At 37.3% G+C, this 17,216-nt stretch overlaps 2 protein-coding genes across 4 annotated transcripts; one reads left to right on the top strand and one right to left on the bottom strand.

Moving 5' to 3' along the window:
• Window positions 1-6,498: 6,498 nt before the first annotated feature.
• On the bottom strand, window positions 6,499-9,592 carry LOC121213994 (uncharacterized). 3 transcript variants are annotated; one of them, XR_005909593.1, is made up of 4 exons: window positions 9,252-9,592; window positions 8,671-8,804; window positions 8,377-8,546; window positions 6,499-8,230 (listed from the first exon to the last, which is right to left on the bottom strand). XR_005909593.1 is itself a non-coding variant. In XM_041087561.1 (4 exons), exons 1-3 carry the CDS (start codon window positions 9,514-9,516, stop codon window positions 8,475-8,477), a joined length of 471 nt encoding a protein of 156 aa, XP_040943495.1. In that variant the 5' UTR covers window positions 9,517-9,592; the 3' UTR covers window positions 6,499-8,230; window positions 8,437-8,474. The 3 variants fall into 3 exon arrangements, 1 of the variants encoding a protein (XP_040943495.1); XM_041087561.1 differs by having other exon boundaries at window positions 8,437-8,546; XR_005909594.1 differs by lacking the exon at window positions 8,671-8,804 and having other exon boundaries at window positions 8,437-8,546.
• Window positions 9,593-12,606: 3,014 nt separating this feature from the next.
• LOC107944570 (3,9-dihydroxypterocarpan 6A-monooxygenase) lies at window positions 12,607-14,446 on the top strand. Its single transcript, XM_016878383.2, has 2 exons — window positions 12,607-13,592; window positions 13,669-14,446. The coding sequence occupies exons 1-2, from the start codon at window positions 12,690-12,692 to the stop codon at window positions 14,311-14,313; spliced, it is 1,548 nt and encodes a 515-aa protein (XP_016733872.2). The 5' UTR covers window positions 12,607-12,689; the 3' UTR covers window positions 14,314-14,446.
• Window positions 14,447-17,216: the final 2,770 nt, after the last annotated feature.

Here is a 17,216-nt window from a genome sequence, read left to right as displayed (position 1 = left end):
TGTTTTGAGGCTCGAAAGGGGTGGGATGATTTGGGTGTTACGGTTGATAATGTCTCAATTGTGAGCTTCATTGAAGATTGTTTGGAGGGGAGGCATGGTACGATTAGTCATCATTTGCTCGCTTATTTGTGGTACTTGTGGTTTAATAGAAAACACCGTTTCAAGAAAAAGAATAAATTTTTATTCAGAAAAGATAATCAGCTGGACAACCAGCTTCTTGTATTTATAGAGTTTTTACAAGGCTAACTAACACCAGTACCTGCTATCAACTAACTAACTGCTAACAACTAACTATAACAGTTAACTACTATTTTAAACCTCAATATGCCTCCAGCTACTTGACCTCTGCTGCTGGTTCTTGTTTGGAAACAACCTTGAGACTCGTCCGAAACTTTGTAAACATGGAAGCAGACAAGGGTTTTGTGAAAATATCGGCTACCTGATCCTGTGCTGGAACATGCCCCACAATCAACTGTCCAGTAGTAATTTTTTCTCTAACAAACAACAAATCCAACTCTACGTGCTTCAACTTCGAATGCAACACTGGACTGGCGGACACAGCAATAGCCCCAGTACTATCGCACCACACTGTAGCTCTCTTAGAAGGAACAACATGCAACTCAGACAATAGAGACTCGAGCCACACAGCCTCAGTAACCGCATGAGTAAGTCCATTATACTTAGCCTCTGCAGTTGATCGGGAGACAACCTGTTGTTTCTTGGATCCCCAAGCCACAGGATTACCATAAAAAACACACAGAACCCTAAAGTAGACCGCCTATCGTCGACATCAGTTCCCCAGTTCGCATCAGAAAAACCAACGAGATCTAAGTTGGCAGCAGTAGTAAAATGAAGGCCATACTCCACAGTATTTTGAAGGTATCAAAGAATTCATTTGACAACCTTAAAATGCTGATCAAGAGGCCGATGCATGAACTGACAAACTCTATTTACAACAATGTAATATCAGGCCGAGCGATAGAAACATACTGAAGTGCGCATACAATGCTCCTATAATCAGACCTATTTTCAATAGCACTCCCTTCATGCTGAGACAAATGTGTTGAAGTAGTCATAAGCATAGGAGAACCCTTCACACAATCCATTCGAGCTCTCTTCAAAAGGTCAAGAACATATTTTTGTTGACTCAAGAATAACCCATTTGTAGTAGGCAGGACTTCAATACCCAGGAAATAACTAAGGGACCCTAAATCTTTCAAAGAAAACTTTGCAATAAAGCAAGAACAAATTCATCAATGTTGCTTTGATGACTACCAATGACAATTATGTCATCAACATAGACAAGTACTTATAGCAACACACCTCCAGCTTTCTTGACAAACAATGAACCATCTGACTTTGCTAACAAAAACTGAGAAGAAATTAAGAAGTCTCTAAGTTCAGAAAACCAGGCTCGTGGTGCCTGCTTAAGATCATATAACGCATTCTTTAACCTACATACCAGATTTTGGCTACCATGTTACTGCTCAAAACCAGGAGGTTGAACCATGTAGATCTGATGAAGTTGGTTCAGCATGCAGCAAACTCGACAGCATGCAGGCCATGAAGACCAAATCGTGCAGGAGCTGCTGGAACGAGCTGAACTATTCCTATTTTGTTCATCTAGTAATCTTAAGTTAATGTAATGTACTTTAGTTCATTTAGAACTATGTTAGGTTTATGTTTGATGTAATTTTGATGACAATTGAGCTGTTAAGTCAGCTTTGTTTAAGTGTGTAAGCTTAGTTTTTCAAGTTTCAATGTATTAGTGGTAGTAGGTGATGATTAGGTATCATTATGCAGATTTTGACAAGCAAATTGCTTGGTTTATGTATTGGCATTATGCCATTGTTCAACATATGAATGAAATCAGCTTTGTTCATCAATATTCTCTAAAATTTCCTCAGCTTATTTTCTTCTTTCTTCAACTCGAAATTGTTTGTTTGCTCAGCAAGATTCGAGGCTTGCTCGACAAGATACTTGCTGAGTCTGTTTGATTCTGCTGTTGCACCAACAATTGGTATCTAGAGCTTATTTCTTAAGGGACCTGTTATACAAATCCATGGCTTCATCAAGCTTTTCACCAGCTGCACCTCAAGTTTTCAATGGAGAAGGCTATCACATATGGGTGGTCAAAATGAAGACCTACCTGCAGGCTTTCGATCTGTGGGAGGTGGTCAACTCTGATGTTGAACCAGAGCCACTTAGAGCTAATCCAACAGTGGCTCAGATCAGGCAGCATGCTGATGAAAGGACCAAGAGGCACAAGGCTATGTCTTGCATCCAAAACTCAGTGTCTGATGTGATTTTCACAAGGATTATGGCCTGTGAATCACCAAAACAGGCCTGGGACAAGTTGCAGGAAGAGTTTCAAGGGACTGAGAGGACAAGGCAACGACAGTTGTTAAACTTGAGGAGAGATTTCGAGAATTTGAAGATGAAGGAAGAAGAAACTGTCAAGCAATATTCTGACAGGATTATGGCTGTGGTTAACAGCATCAGGCTCCTTGGAGAGCAGTTCAATGAAGCTAGGATAGTGGAGAAGGTTATAGCAACTCTGCCTGAGAGGTATGAGGCAAAAATCTCATCTCTCGAGGACTCAAGGGACCTGTCCACCATCTCCCTGACAGAGTTGATCAATGCTCTATATGCTCAAGAGCAGAGGAGAGCAAGCAGACTGGAGGAGCACCAAGAAGGTGCCTTTCAGGCAAGAACAAATACTGCCTACAAAGGCAAGAAGGCCTGGAGAGACAAGCCAAAGGATGATGCTGCAAGGAGAGAAGGTCAGACTTGCAAGAACTGCAGAAAGGCTGGTTATTCAGAAGAAAAATGCTGGTTTAATCCAGATGCTGTGTGTCAGCATTGTAAGAAAAAGGGTCATGTTGAGAGAGTCTGTAAGAGCAAGGCCAAATCAAGGCGCAATCAGTCTCAACAGATGAAAGCTGAGGCTCGAGTAGCTAAGGAGGACAGTGACCAAGAGGAGCAAGTCTTTACTGTGTCATGCTCAGCTGCTCAGGAAAGGTCCTCATCTGGTTGGCTCCTAGACAGTGGATGCACCAACCACATGACACCTGATGCTGCAATCTTCAAGTCTTTAGACAGAAGCTGCAGAACTAAAGTCAAGATAGGAAATGGTCATTTTATTCAAGCTGAAGGCAAGGGTGATGTTCTGATATGCACCCTTACAGGTACCAAAGTGATTTCAAATGTGCTGTTGGTGCCTGAAATTGACAGAAACCTGCTCAGCATAGCTCAGTTGCTGGAAAAAGGTTACTCAGTTGTGTTTAAAGACCACCAATGCCAAATCAGTGATCCAAGTGGATCCAAACTGATGGCAGTCCCTATGGCTGATAAGAGCTTTGTGGTTGACTGGACAAAAAAGTCAGACATTGCCTACACAGCCACTTCAGATGAATCCAAGCTGTAGCATCAAAGACTGGGACATGCCAACTTCAGATCGATGGCCCGAATGATCAGAGAAGACCTGGCTGAAAACTTCATCAACTCAGTAGACCATGATGATGTATGTGAAGTATGTCAGCTAGGAAAGCAGGCCAGACTCCCATTTCCCTCGAATCAAGCCTGGAGAGCCTCTGAAAAACTCCAACTGGTGCATACTGATGTGTGTGGACCTATGAAGACTGAGTCATTGAGTGGAAACAGGTATTTCATACTGTTTATTGATGATTTCTCGAGATATTACTGGATTTACTTCTTAAAACAAAAATCAGAGGTGGCCACTGTGTTTTGGAAGTTCAAAACTGCTGCTGAGACTGAAACAGGCTGCAAGGTGAAGACCATAAGGTCTGATAATGGGACTGAGTACACCTCAGCTCAGTTCCAAGCCTTCTGTGATAAGGCAGGCATCAAACATCAACTTACCAACACATATACACCTCAGCAGAATGGGGTAAGTGAAAGGAAGAATAGGAGTTTGATGGATATGGCCAGGTGCTTGATGATTCAGAAGAATCTGCCTAAAGCACTATGGGCAGAAGCAGTTAACACTGCAACATACATTCAAAATAGACTTCCAACCAAGGCTTTGGATCAAAAGACCCCATTCGAGGCCTGGTTTAGCTTTAAGCCATCACTGGCTCATCTGAAGGTCTTTGGATGCATCTGTTATGCACATGTACCTGCTGTTAAAAGGGACAAATTGTCTGAAAGGGCTCGACCTGGTGTTTTGGTGGGCTATAGCACTGTTAAGAAGGGCTATAGGATTTTAGATCCTTCAACAAACAAAGTGTCAGTAAGCAGGGATGTGGTATTTGATGAGAGGTCATGTTGGAACTGGGAAAGACATGAACCTGAAGAAGTTTCTGAAGAACTTGCAGCAGACCAAGCTGAGCCAGACCAAAATGTCCCTGAAATGGATATTGATGATGAACCAGTCAGAGGAACAAGGCCATTGGCTGAAATTTATGAAAGGGCTCATGTAGCCATAGCTGAACCAAGCAACTTTGAAGAGGCTGAGGCTCAGCAAGGGTGGAAGCAGGCAATGGCTGAGGAGATCAGCATGATTGAGAAGAACCAGACCTGGAAATTGGTTGAAAGGCCAGTCAAAAGGAAGGTGATTGGGGTGAAATGGGTGTACAAAGCCAAGCAGAATGCTGATGGTACCTTGAACAAGCTGAAAGCAAGGCTAGTTGTCAAGGGGTTCAGTCAGAGGTATGGCTTGGACTACCTGGAGACCTTTGCACCAGTGGCCAGGCTCGACACCATCAGACTGCTGATTGCCTTAGCAGCACAGCTTGAATGGAAGATCCATCAACTTGATGTGAAATCAGCCTTTCTGAATGGTTTCTTAGATGAAGACATCTATGTTGAACAACCACAAGGGTTTGAAATAGCTGGCAGAGAGCATATGGTCTACAAACTGAAGAAGGCCCTATATGGATTAAAGCAGGCTCCAAGGGCCTGGTATAGCAGAATTGATGGCTACTTGACTGATCTAGGATTTGATCGAAGCAAGAGTGAGCCAACACTGTATGTCAAGAAATAAGGGACACAAATACAACTCATTGTGTCCCTGTATGTTGATGATCTTCTGGTGACAGGAGGAGATCGAGTAGTGCTGGCTGATTTTAAGACCAAGATGCAGGAAGTGTTTGAAATGTCTGATCTTGGGGAGATGTCATACTTTCTTGGAATGGAGGTGTCTCAAGTACAGAATGAGATATTTCTAAGCCAGAGAAGCTTTGCCACAAAGATTCTGACCAAGTTCTCCATGCAAAACAGCAAGGCAACTAAAACACCTGTTGCTGTTGGAGAAAAACTATCGAGCCAAGGTGATTTTAAGAAAGTTTGTGAAACAACCTACAGGAGTCTAGTTGGTTGCTTGCTATACTTGACTGCCACTAGACCAGACATTATGTATGCTGTAGGATTGCTCTCAAGGTTCTTGCATTGCTGCAATGAGAAGCATTTCCAAGCTGTAAAGAGAGTGCTGAGATATGTCAAAGGCACTTTAAACTATGGTTTGAAGTACAGCAAAGAAGGAAATCTGAAGCTGGTTGGCTACACTGATAGTGACTGGGCTGGCTCGATAGATGACATGAAAAGCACCTCAGGGTATGCTTTTAACCTTGGTTCAGCCATGTTTTGTTGGAGCTCAAAGAAGCAAAGTCTAGTAGCTCAATCTACTGCTGAAGCAGAGTATGTGGCAACAGCAAGTGCTGTCAACCAAGCCATATGGCTAAGAAAAATATTAGCTGACTTGAATGTGCATCAAGAGGAAGCTACTGAGATCTTCTGTGACAACCAATCTGCAGTAGCAATTGCTAAAAATCCAGTGTTCCATGGAAGAAAAAAACATTTCAGCATCAAGTTGCATGTTGTTCGAGAAATGGAGCAAGCTCAGGAAGTAAAGCTGATCCACTGTAATTCAGAAGATCAACTTGCTGACATTTTAACCAAAGCTCTTAGTGTCACAAGGTTTGAATATCTAAGAAAGAAGCTAGGTGTTTGCTCCATGCAAACCAAGGAGGAGTGATGAAGTTGGTTCAGCATGCAGCAAACTCGACAGCATGCAGGCCATGAAGACCAAATCGTGCAGGAGCTGCTGGAACGAGCTGAACTATTCCTATTTTGTTCATCTAGTAATCTTAAGTTAATGTAATGTACTTTAGTTCATTTAGAACTATGTTAGGTTTATGATTGATGTAATTTTGATGACAATTGAGCTGTTAAGTCAGCTTTGTTTAAGTGTGTAAGCTTAGTTTTTCAAGTTTCAATGTATTAGTGGTAGTAGGTGATGATTAGGTATCATTATGCAGATTTTGACAAGCAAATTGCTTGGTTTATGTATTGGCATTATGCCATTGTTCAACATATGAATGAAATCAGCTTTGTTCATCAATATTCTCTAAAATTTCCTCAGCTTATTTTCTTCTTTCTTCAACTCGAAATTGTTTGTTTGCTCAACAAGATTCGAGGCTTGCTCGACAAGATACTTGCTGAGTCTGTTTGATTCTGCTGTTGCACCAACAAGATCTCTTTAGTTAAGTCCCCATTAAGGAAGGAATTATTGATGTCAATTTGCCTTAACTGCTAGCCAAACTTCACTGACAAAGCTAGACCAACACGAATTGTAGCTGGCTTCACAACTAGGCTGAAGGTTTCATAAAAATCAATTTCATCTTCCTGGAGATATCCTTTTACCACCAAACAACCCTTATATCAGCAATAGAGCCATCTGAATGACGCTTAAGTTTGAATAGTCACTTGCACCCCACAGCTCTCCTATTGGCAGGTAGAGGAACCAAATACCAGGTATTGTTCTTTATTAACCCATCATTTTCTTCTTGAGCAGCTCGAGTCCACTCCTTAGAAGAGAAGGCTTCATCAATTGTTAGAGGTTCAAGAACATGCAACTCAGCTGAAAAATTTTGAGGTTTAAAAATACCACTTTTAGCCCTAGTTTGCATTGGATGAACATTGATAGGAGGAGCAGATATTTCCTCAACAACTGGAGCACTAACATGAGAACCAGAACCTACTTCAGTTTGAGGAGAAAGTGATGAAGAAGATATAGACCTACTCTCGCTATCTACAGCAGTTGAAACAGACAAACCAGAAGACCCAAATTGTACACCAGGAGAATTACCAGTTCCAGGCGGAGTAGCTGTACCCAAATTGTACCCAAACTGTACACCAGACAGCAGTAGGCATCACTACTGGAACACGCGACTGTTGATACAAAAACTGAGGCTGAAAGCCATGGAGATTCGCATTACTAGCTGAGCTGACAGAATCCGTAAAAGGAAAACAAGACTCATCAAATGTCACATGGCGAGAGATAAACAACTTCCCACTATCATCAAAGCACTTGTACCCCTTGTAACTAGGACTGTAACCAAGAAAAACACATGGCTTGGAACGAAACTGCAACTTATGAGAGTTGAATGGCCTGAGATAAGGATAACACCGACAACCAAAAACTTTTAAGTGCATGTAAGCATGCACAAACTTGTACAACATCTCATATGGAGACTTTCCATTAAGAACAGGTATTGGTAGCCTGTTAATGATGTGAACAGCAGTGATAAAGGCGTGAGACCATAGATGCATGGGAACATTCGCTTGAGCCAACAAAGTTAGGCCAACATCCACTATATGTTTATGTTTTCTTTCAACTAAGCTATTTTGCTCCGAGGTATGCGGGCAAGAAGGGCCGAAACTCTTTCCCCAGTCAGTTTGAAGTACCTTCACCTTACCACCAAATTGAACTTCAGCAAACTTTTTAATATGTAGAAACTTTACAAGAGCCTCAGACTTATGTTTAAGAAAATAAACCCAAGTAAATCTGGAGTAAGCATCAACAAACAAAATATGGTACGAATGTCTATCAGAGGGTACAGAAGCTGGCCCCCAAGATCAACTACAATGAGCTCAAAAGGAGCTGAATACACTGTTGTAGAGGGGGAAAATGGAGCTTATGATATTTTCCAAGCTGGCACACAGAACATATTGAGCTTAGCTAAGATTTCTTTGCAACTATATTACATTTTTGAAGTACTGTAGTAACAGTTCTATTACAATGGTGGCCAAGTCTTTGATGCCACAAATCAAAAACACTATTACTGAAAGCAGGAGGCACCAGACTAGTAACATAAACAATGGCAGGAGAGGAACCAACAGTGCTGGACTTTTGGAAAGCAAACATATCAAACTTGTACAGGCCATTATGCATGTGACCCTCCAATAAAACGCTCCCTGTCTTGACATCCTTCACAAAATAATGCACAGGATGAAATTCAAAGTAAACCTGATTATCTTTTGCAAACTAAGCTACAGACAATATATTTTTGCAAATGCGAGGAATATGTAAGATATTTTCCAACTGAAACACTCTACTAGCAGTTGGAAGAAAACCTGAGCCAATATGAGCTACAGGCACTGACATCCCATTCCCCATGTAAAGCTTATGGTTACCTGTATATGGTGCAGCACCCTTCAAATTATCCAAATCATTAGTAACATGATTGGTTGCTCCTGAATCGGGATACCACATAGTTGAATTTAAAGAGTTCGAAGAAAATGACCTGTCGTTAGAAGTAGCTACAGCATCAGTGGAAGCACTCGCATAAGAACAGTAGTAAGCACAAGAAGAAATTGAAGGCTCTTAAAACTGATGACAATGAGCCTGCATAAACTGGTCAGACACACCCTCAAAATTCTCATCAAAACGATAATAGCACTTCTGGACAGTACGCCCAACTCGTCTACATAACTGACATTAGGGTTTAGTGTGACTAAACTTCCTTCTTCGACCTCGGCCTCGAGAAAACCTTTCATTGCCTCTGTAAGAAGTTCGAACACCCCTATCACTCTTATTGATAGTGTCATCAGTATTTTCATGCTGTTGAACAAGATTAGCCTAAAAAGATACATTCGAAAGAAGCTCTTATTGTCGAGCTTCACAATCAGTGAGCATTTCTGCAAGAAGATCAAGAGGAACCCTCATTGCAGATGCTACGATCCTAATAGATTCAAACTCCACAGGCAGACCAGCAAGAATAATACTAATCTTGTACCCTTTTTTAGAGTACAAGGAGTGACGCAAGGTAGAACTGTTAAGCTCGACTTTGAAGCAAAACGACGTATAACAGTATTCCAAATATCAAAGTTAAACCGAGTATTAGTACGATGAACCAAGATCTCATCACAAATGGTGGACAACAGCCAAGAAGCTAAAAACTTGTCTTGTTGTTTATGAAACAAGAAGTCAGGATTGGGAACAAGATTACCTTCTGTATCAGTAACAGACTGTGGAAGAATGCTAACAGTACCAAGAACAAACTCATGGAGGCCATAACCTTCAAGAATTAATAGAATTTGTTGCTTCCACAAAAGAAAATTACGTTCAACAAGTTTTACAGTATCATGCTTAGAAAACTGTTGAATCTTTCTTAAAGAAGTAATGCTAGGACCGGAAGAACCATCTGCAGGAACCTCGTTGTTAAACGACTGATGATTCTTGAATTTATTACCAGAAGCAGCTTCAGTGGCCATAAAAAAGAAAGAAAATCTTTATATTTATGGCTCAGATACCATAATAGAAAACACCGATTCAAGAAAAAGAATGAATTTTTATTCAGAAAAGATAATCAGATGAACAACCAGCTTCCTGTATTTATAGAGTTTTTACAAGGCTAACTAACACCAGTACCTACTATCAACTAACTAACTGTTAACAACTAACTATAACAGTTAACTACTATTTTAAACCTCAATATGGTTCCATCGCAACATGCTTCTTTGGTGCTAATAGTATATTTTATGTTATCAGCTTTGACCGATGTCTAAAATTGCATGCAGAATTGACAGGATTCAAGAGCCGTCGACTTCCTTACCCAGAACACCAGGGACTAGATGCTGGTATAGTTTGGATGCCTCCAGAACCGGGGTGGTGTAAATGCAATACTGATGTCGCAACCTTTCAGACTAAAGAAGCTTTGAGTTTTGCAGTGATTTTTGGAGTTGATATTGGCCATTTTGTTACAACTATTTCAGGCCATAGATCGGGGCTGTTGGAGCTACATATTACCAAGGCTTTGACTTAGGTTAAAAGGTTGCAGCTAAATAAGGTTGTTGTTGAACTAGATAGCTTGATATTTTGTAATGCTTTGGTAAGCTCCTTAGTAAGTCTATCTGAATTTGGTATGGTTATTGGTGATTGCATTGTTTTGAAAAATCAACGTTATGAAGTGTCCTTCCATTGGACTCGATGAAGTACTAATAAGGTCGCTCATTCTTTGGCTCGGGCAGCTTTGTTATAAACACATCATGCAACTTGGGATCATATCCTTCCTTGTTTAAGTTTTTTTTGTATTCAGTTTCTTTTAGTCCAGGGGATAGGTTGGATAATAGATTGGAGTGTATGGGGTAAGGCCTGTTGGTGTTGGCTTGAGGTTTAGTACATCCTCCTATGCTTGGTTTCTTTCACTTTCATTTCACTTAATAAAATATTTTTCCTTTAAAAAAATTAGGATATAATTATTATACCCTATTAAAGGAAATAAAATTGTGTTAAAGTCTAGAATGTTCAAGGATTAACAATCTTTATTTTTAGAGATATGCTTTTGAAGAGATTGAGATATACTTTAAAGGGTTGATTTTATATCTTATTTTAAAGATACCTTATATGGGTGATATTTTATATATTGAGATTGAATATGAAGATCGAGTTTGATCCTTTTAAGTTGATTTGAAGTGATACTTATAAAGTCTTTATATTGAAGTATCATTTAGCGTTGATGCACAAGCTCAATTCATTTAAGGGACATTTCATGAGTGTTATTACATGTATTAATAGAGTTGTTTTATCAATTTATTGTACATGTACGAGAGTAAGTTGCAACAACCTAAGATTGATTGGGCTTAAATCGTAGCTTTTTTGAGAATTTATAGTAGATTTTAAGGCTGAACAAAAAAAAAACGACCAAATTAAGTAACCGAGTTGAACCAACAATTCGATTTGATTTGAGTTTTTTTTATAGTTCAGTTCAAATTTGGTTAGATGATGTCATTCAATTCAATTCGATTTAGTTTTGGTTTATTCCATTAAACTCCAAAAAAATCCAAAAAAATGATTAATTTTTTTAAATTCAATTTTTAATATATAAACCCATCTAAAACTCAATACAAAACAAATTATTTCTAAATCTTAAATATAGCTTATATTTTATAATTAAATAAAAAAACTCCTAAATCTAATTTAGCCTCAATCTTCCAAAGTCATTTGCTTTATTTCACATTGTTCCCTTGATTCTTTTGAGCACTAATTTCACAATTCATTCACAAATCTTGGTTTAACAAATTTGTGACCATTTTTATTTGGGTTTAGTTGTTTATGTTTTGTTAGGAAATATATTGGAGTTTTTATGTTTACTGAAGATTAAGTGGTTAAATTAATGTTTAATTAGATTTTTAATAAATATTTATAATTATAAATTTTAATAATGATTATTTTTAGATAAAATGAGAATAAAATTTTTAAATAGTCTAAGAAACATAAAACAAAGATAATTTTATCAAATTAAAGTAGAAAAGTTCAAAACAGAAGATAATTTTGTCTAATTTAAGTTCAAAGGTCCAAGGCCCAAAAGCAATATGAAAACCCAAAACCCGAACCAAACCACCAATTTACTATGGTTCGATAATAATTGGTTTCTTATGTCCATCAATTCAGAAAATGAAAAAATCGAATACCCCAATTTAGTTCGAAAAAATTAAAAAAATAAAAAAATCGAACTGACCCAATCTCACTCTTAATGGATTTCTCATTGAACAATGTATTATAAAAGTAAGTTGTTAAACTAAATTGCGTAAACAACTTCGTGTATTTGATTATTCTAATTCTCTTTTACATATTCTTTTAAAGTTACAACCATAATAATAACTACTCAACAACTTCGACATTTTTAGAGATATTGGCATGAAATAATTATATTGTTTTTATTTCTCTATATTAAATCCAAGAATAATTAAATACAATACATATCTCTCTCACTACATACATTAGTAGCCCCCAGGCCCCAACTCATGTTCCTATCAAGCATATTTGAATTATTATCACACTTTTGTAATTTAACTAGTGACATAGGGCAGAGCTATGGTGCTGCACATATAATATAATGTTATTAATTATTAAATTTCATTTTATTAAAATTAAAATTATTATTGTTTATTAAATTAACTGCACCCAGCATCTTAAATTATGACCTTCATTTTAAATTCATTTTCAAACTTCAAAACGTTCTATTACACTCTTAAACTATTGTTGTTATGCCAGTCAAGTCATTTTGATATTGAAACCATTAAATAACACGTCAAATTTTATGTAGCTAAATTTAAAATGAAAATTTTAAAGAAATCGAGTGTTGTCGTATAACTTTTAAAATTAAAAACTAAAAATAAAGAAATGTTTAAACAATTATCTCTTGTTTACTTTAAAAATTACGAGACACATAATTGTTGTGTATAAATTTTGATTATTTTGGGCTTTGTATTGATTTAATTAAATTTATACTTATATGTTTGTAATTATACACCGGTGGTTACAATTTTAATAGAAAATCCCAAGATCATAATTCACAATCTTTATTTATGTATAACCATCCCTTCTTTATCACCCTGCAATAGCTCCATAGCATCAGTTCTTTTCTCTTTCACAAGTTCAAACTATGGCTGATCTAGGAGATCATGCTATACTTGTCACAATATGCCTAGCAACCATTTTCTTGTTCCTAGCCATCTTTGTGAAGACTCGGGCAAAGGGCCGACGGCCACCTAGCCCTCCAGCCTTACCGATCATCGGACATCTCCACCTTCTTCGCCCTATACCACACCGAGGTCTTCACAAGCTCTCAACCGGCTATGGACCAATAGTATCCTTCTACCTTGGCTCCAAACATTGTGTCGTTGTTTCATCCCCGGAAATAGCAGAAGAATTCCTTAGAACTAATGAAACATCTTATTTGGACCGCCCTAAAATGGCCAACTTCGATTACCTTACCTATGGCACGTCTGATTTTTCGACCGCACCGTATGGACCACGTTGGAAGTTGATGAAGAAGCTTTGCATGTCTGAAGTACTTGGTCCCCGGACATTAGAGAAGCTCCTTCCAATTAGACGTGAAGAGATAAGGTCATTTCTCAAAATGATCAAAAACAAAGCTGAAATAGGAGGATCTGTTGATGTTGTAGCTGAGCTTATGACATTGACCAATAACACAATATCCCGAATGACGGTCAGTCATCGATGTTCTAGTGACGAGAACAAAGCTGACGAAATAAGGAAAATGATGAGAGAGATGAATGACCTTGGCACAAAGTTTAATTTAGCTGATATTATTTGGTTTTGTAAGAACTTGGATTTGCAGGGTTTTAAGAAAAGACTAGTGGAAGTTCGGCACCGGTATGATACAATGATGGAAAGAATCATAAAAGAGCATGAAGAAGAAAGGAAGAAAAGGAATGAAAGTGGTGATGAAGTGAAAGATTTTCTCGATATTTTACTTGATGTTTATGAAGATGAGAGCTCAGAGGTCAAATTAACAAGGGAAAACGTTAAGGCTTTCATTTTGGTATGTTTCATATGCACATATAGTGTTGTAATTTGTTTCATGTGCCTTTATTTTGTATGCTTTGATGTGTTTGCAGAATTTATTTGGGGCTGGCACTGATACATCATCAACAACAATGGGATGGGGACTTGCAGAGATACTTAATAACCCAGACGTTATGGAGAAAGCAAGAGAGGAAATCGATTGTGTTGTTGGGAAGAAGAGAATATTAGAGGAATCAGATGTTGGCAACTTGCCTTACTTACAAGCTATGGTGAAAGAAACACTAAGGCTTCATCCCAGTGGACCATTTATCGTAAGAGAATCAACTAAAGCTTGTGTTATTGCTGGTTATGAAATCCCAGCAGATACTCGTCTGTATGTTAATGTATGGTCACTTGGAAGAAACCCAAAACAGTGGAAGAACCACCGCGAGTTCCGACCAGAGAGGTTTCTTAACAGTGAAGAATGGCAAGCGAGGAGTCCATGGATGTTAGATGTGATGGGAAACGATTTTAATCTTTTGCCATTTGGGAGTGGAAGAAGAAGCTGTCCTGGTGCTGCACTAGCACTCAGCATTGTATCAACCGTCCTTGGTTGTATGATACAGTGCTTTGAATGGAAGCTTGGGGATGGTGCTGGCAACGTTGACATGGAAGAGAAGAATGGGATGACTCTACTTAGGGCAAATGACTTGATTTGTTTCCCAGTAGCCAGGCTTAATCCATTTCCCTCTATTTGATTGTAATCTATTGTATGCTGTGTTATTAGGAGTGTTTTCTGGTGATGCATGCAGCGTCTATATCCATGTATCTTTCTTTTTTATGTTGCCTAATAAAGATACAAAGAGTGCAAAGTTTGCTACTATGATAAAATATATATCATAAGATGAGGTGCTCGAAATATGCAAACCAGTATGAATCCATCTGAAAGGGGCATAAGTTCCCACTGAAAATCCCATTTTGGTTCGGATCCTATCAGGAATTAATGTTGCAGTCATTATAGATAGATAGATAGATAGATAGATATATTCTCTACCATTTTCTAACTGACCTTTAACCCTTCTAATGCAGTATTTCTCAATATATCAGTTTCATTTCCATGGCATTCAAGAGGTGAAATACTATTAACTGGCATCTAATACTTGAGCCATCTCTGAAGTGGTCCAGTCAATGCACAATTACTTTAGTGATGGAGAACATAAATTAAACTATAAAACCTGGAAAATGATGTGAGATTTGAATAAAACCAAGGATAGAACCTACTTAACTCAAACAAAAAATGATATGACAGATTGATATAAACATCCAGGAAGATACGGTGTTTGATCCCATGGACCACTGTTGTAGATTGCTTACCATCATGAAACTAAACTCCAAAAGAAATTATACTAAGTATTGCATCATCAACATTTTCGATTAATGGACACTTTCGCCAATTCATACAAGGAAAAGCTTGCTGCATCGAGCTTAGTTGGATTAAAGAGGACGGTAGCAGTGACAAGACTGGTGGCTAATCGAGCCACTAAGAGGGTTAGACTGTGAGGAGATGATATGGAATTTAATTTCAATTTTAATCTAATTTATTTATTTTTTGAATAAAATATTAATTTTGGTCGTTGATTCTTAAGGTAATATATACACATCAATTTGGGTCCCTGTTTCATAGTACAACTTAGTAGAAAATTTGAAATGTATCAATCAGCTGCCCAACCTTAATATTATATCATATATACACATCATTATGACCTATCCCCACTCAACCAAGAATACATGTCATCGTTTGTCTTAGAGCAGACATCATCTTAATTTAATATTGTACAACACAAAAATGTTAAACTCAAAAAATCAGTTTAATAAAAAAAACTTAATTTTTAAAGAATAATTCCGGAAATTCCCGGTGCTCCAAAATTTTTAAGTAATTATTATTTGCGGAAAAAGGACTGTAGAATTAAAGTGACACTTAACAAGGTAATTTAAGTTGATGGAAGTATAATTATTAAACTGTGAGCAAGGATTGAGTTGGGATTGTGGTGAAATAGGAGGGACTTAAATGCAAATATCACCATGAAAGGACAAAGCGGTTAGATGGTAATTAAACCCTATGCATCGGTAATAGTGAGGAAATTTCGAGTGGGATATATATTTGCTGATAAACAAAATGTTTAGTACATTAGGCCGGCCTGAATTGGGTTGGGTTGGGTTTGTACAATGTTTTGGGTGTATCTGAATAAAATGATAATTTATTAATTTTTGAACAGTTAAACAGATTTTTTTAGTAAAATAAATTAATAAATTTAGAGTTTAAAAAATTTAATATCCAACTATAGTTTAATTCAACTCATGAATAAATCTACTTAAAAGCTAAGTGTAAAGTTTAAAGGTGATATTAAGAATGGTAAATGGGTAAGGAGGGACTAGCTGCATGTACAATTGGTCCACCATAGAGATAAGAGGAAAACTATGTAGCCGTGACCTTTAATTGAGAGGAAATATCATCATCCAAGCTTATATAGGCAATTCTTTCTTTCTTAATGTCAAAATTCCATCCATTGGTATAGATTAAATTCTTAGTACTGTAGTTTAAATATTCTAATATGGTTTCGCTTACTAATTCGAACTTTTTTCTTTCTTAATTTGCTATGAATTATTCAATATGGATCATAAAAAGCTTTCAGCAACAAGTTCAAACGAGTTATGAACTTGAAATGTTTCTATTTGGATCTACCAGAGATGCTACATACAACTAAGGTAAAATCAATTAGAAAAGCATTGATCACCCGAGTTCATTTACAAATGACATGATATCTGCTGTAACCATCATCATAGGCTTTTGATTTTGTTGACATTTCTTATGGTCTTCCTCTTTTTAGAATAGTAGGAGTTAAGAGATGTTTCTTCCCACAAACGTTTACTACTTTTCGCAGATCCATTGTGAAGCGTGGAATATTCAAAGAATTAGTGGGATAGATGGCATAACTAGGTGAATTGGTGGTTAAACTCATGCTAGGTGTCAAAGCCAAAAGCTTGACAAATTTCCCACTCTAAGCTTGTGAGAACCGGCAAGTGAAGGCGGAAAAGAGAGATGAGCATTTTGGCTATCACATAGCTAGCGTAAGGTTAAGTTTGGAAGGTAAGAAAACTTGTCCATCCCGTGAGTATCACTATTTTTTTTTCTATTTCATTTTACGATTTATTGTTATCTCTTTTAATAATATCATTTTCAAAATTTGAACGTACATTTTCTTTTTGAAAGCGCAATGTCTTTTATTAAGAACCTATAATCGATTGATTCGATTATTTAATATCAATAACCGAATAAATTAACTAAGGTTGTGTTTAGTAGTACTTTTTAAAAGCACTTTTGATATGAAAAATACTTTTGAAACAAAAGGATTGCTAAACAAATAACTTTTGAAGGAAATTTTTTGTTTTTTTAAACCACTTTTTCCCAAATGGAGAAGTTAGAATTTTTCGCTTTTCTCTCTCAAAAGCACTTTTAACAACTTAATTATGTTTTCATACCTCCAACACATGATACTTTTCCTTCTCTGGTTAATTTCTTAAAAAATATTTAAAATTTATTTTTCATATATTAAAATATTAACAACAAATTATAATAAAATATTTTCTATATTCTTATTAA

This window comes from Gossypium hirsutum, chromosome D01 (genome assembly GCF_007990345.1).
Source record: "Gossypium hirsutum isolate 1008001.06 chromosome D01, Gossypium_hirsutum_v2.1, whole genome shotgun sequence".
Lineage (NCBI taxonomy): Eukaryota > Viridiplantae > Streptophyta > Magnoliopsida > Malvales > Malvaceae > Gossypium > Gossypium hirsutum.
This window is presented reverse-complemented; position numbering and strand designations above follow the sequence as displayed.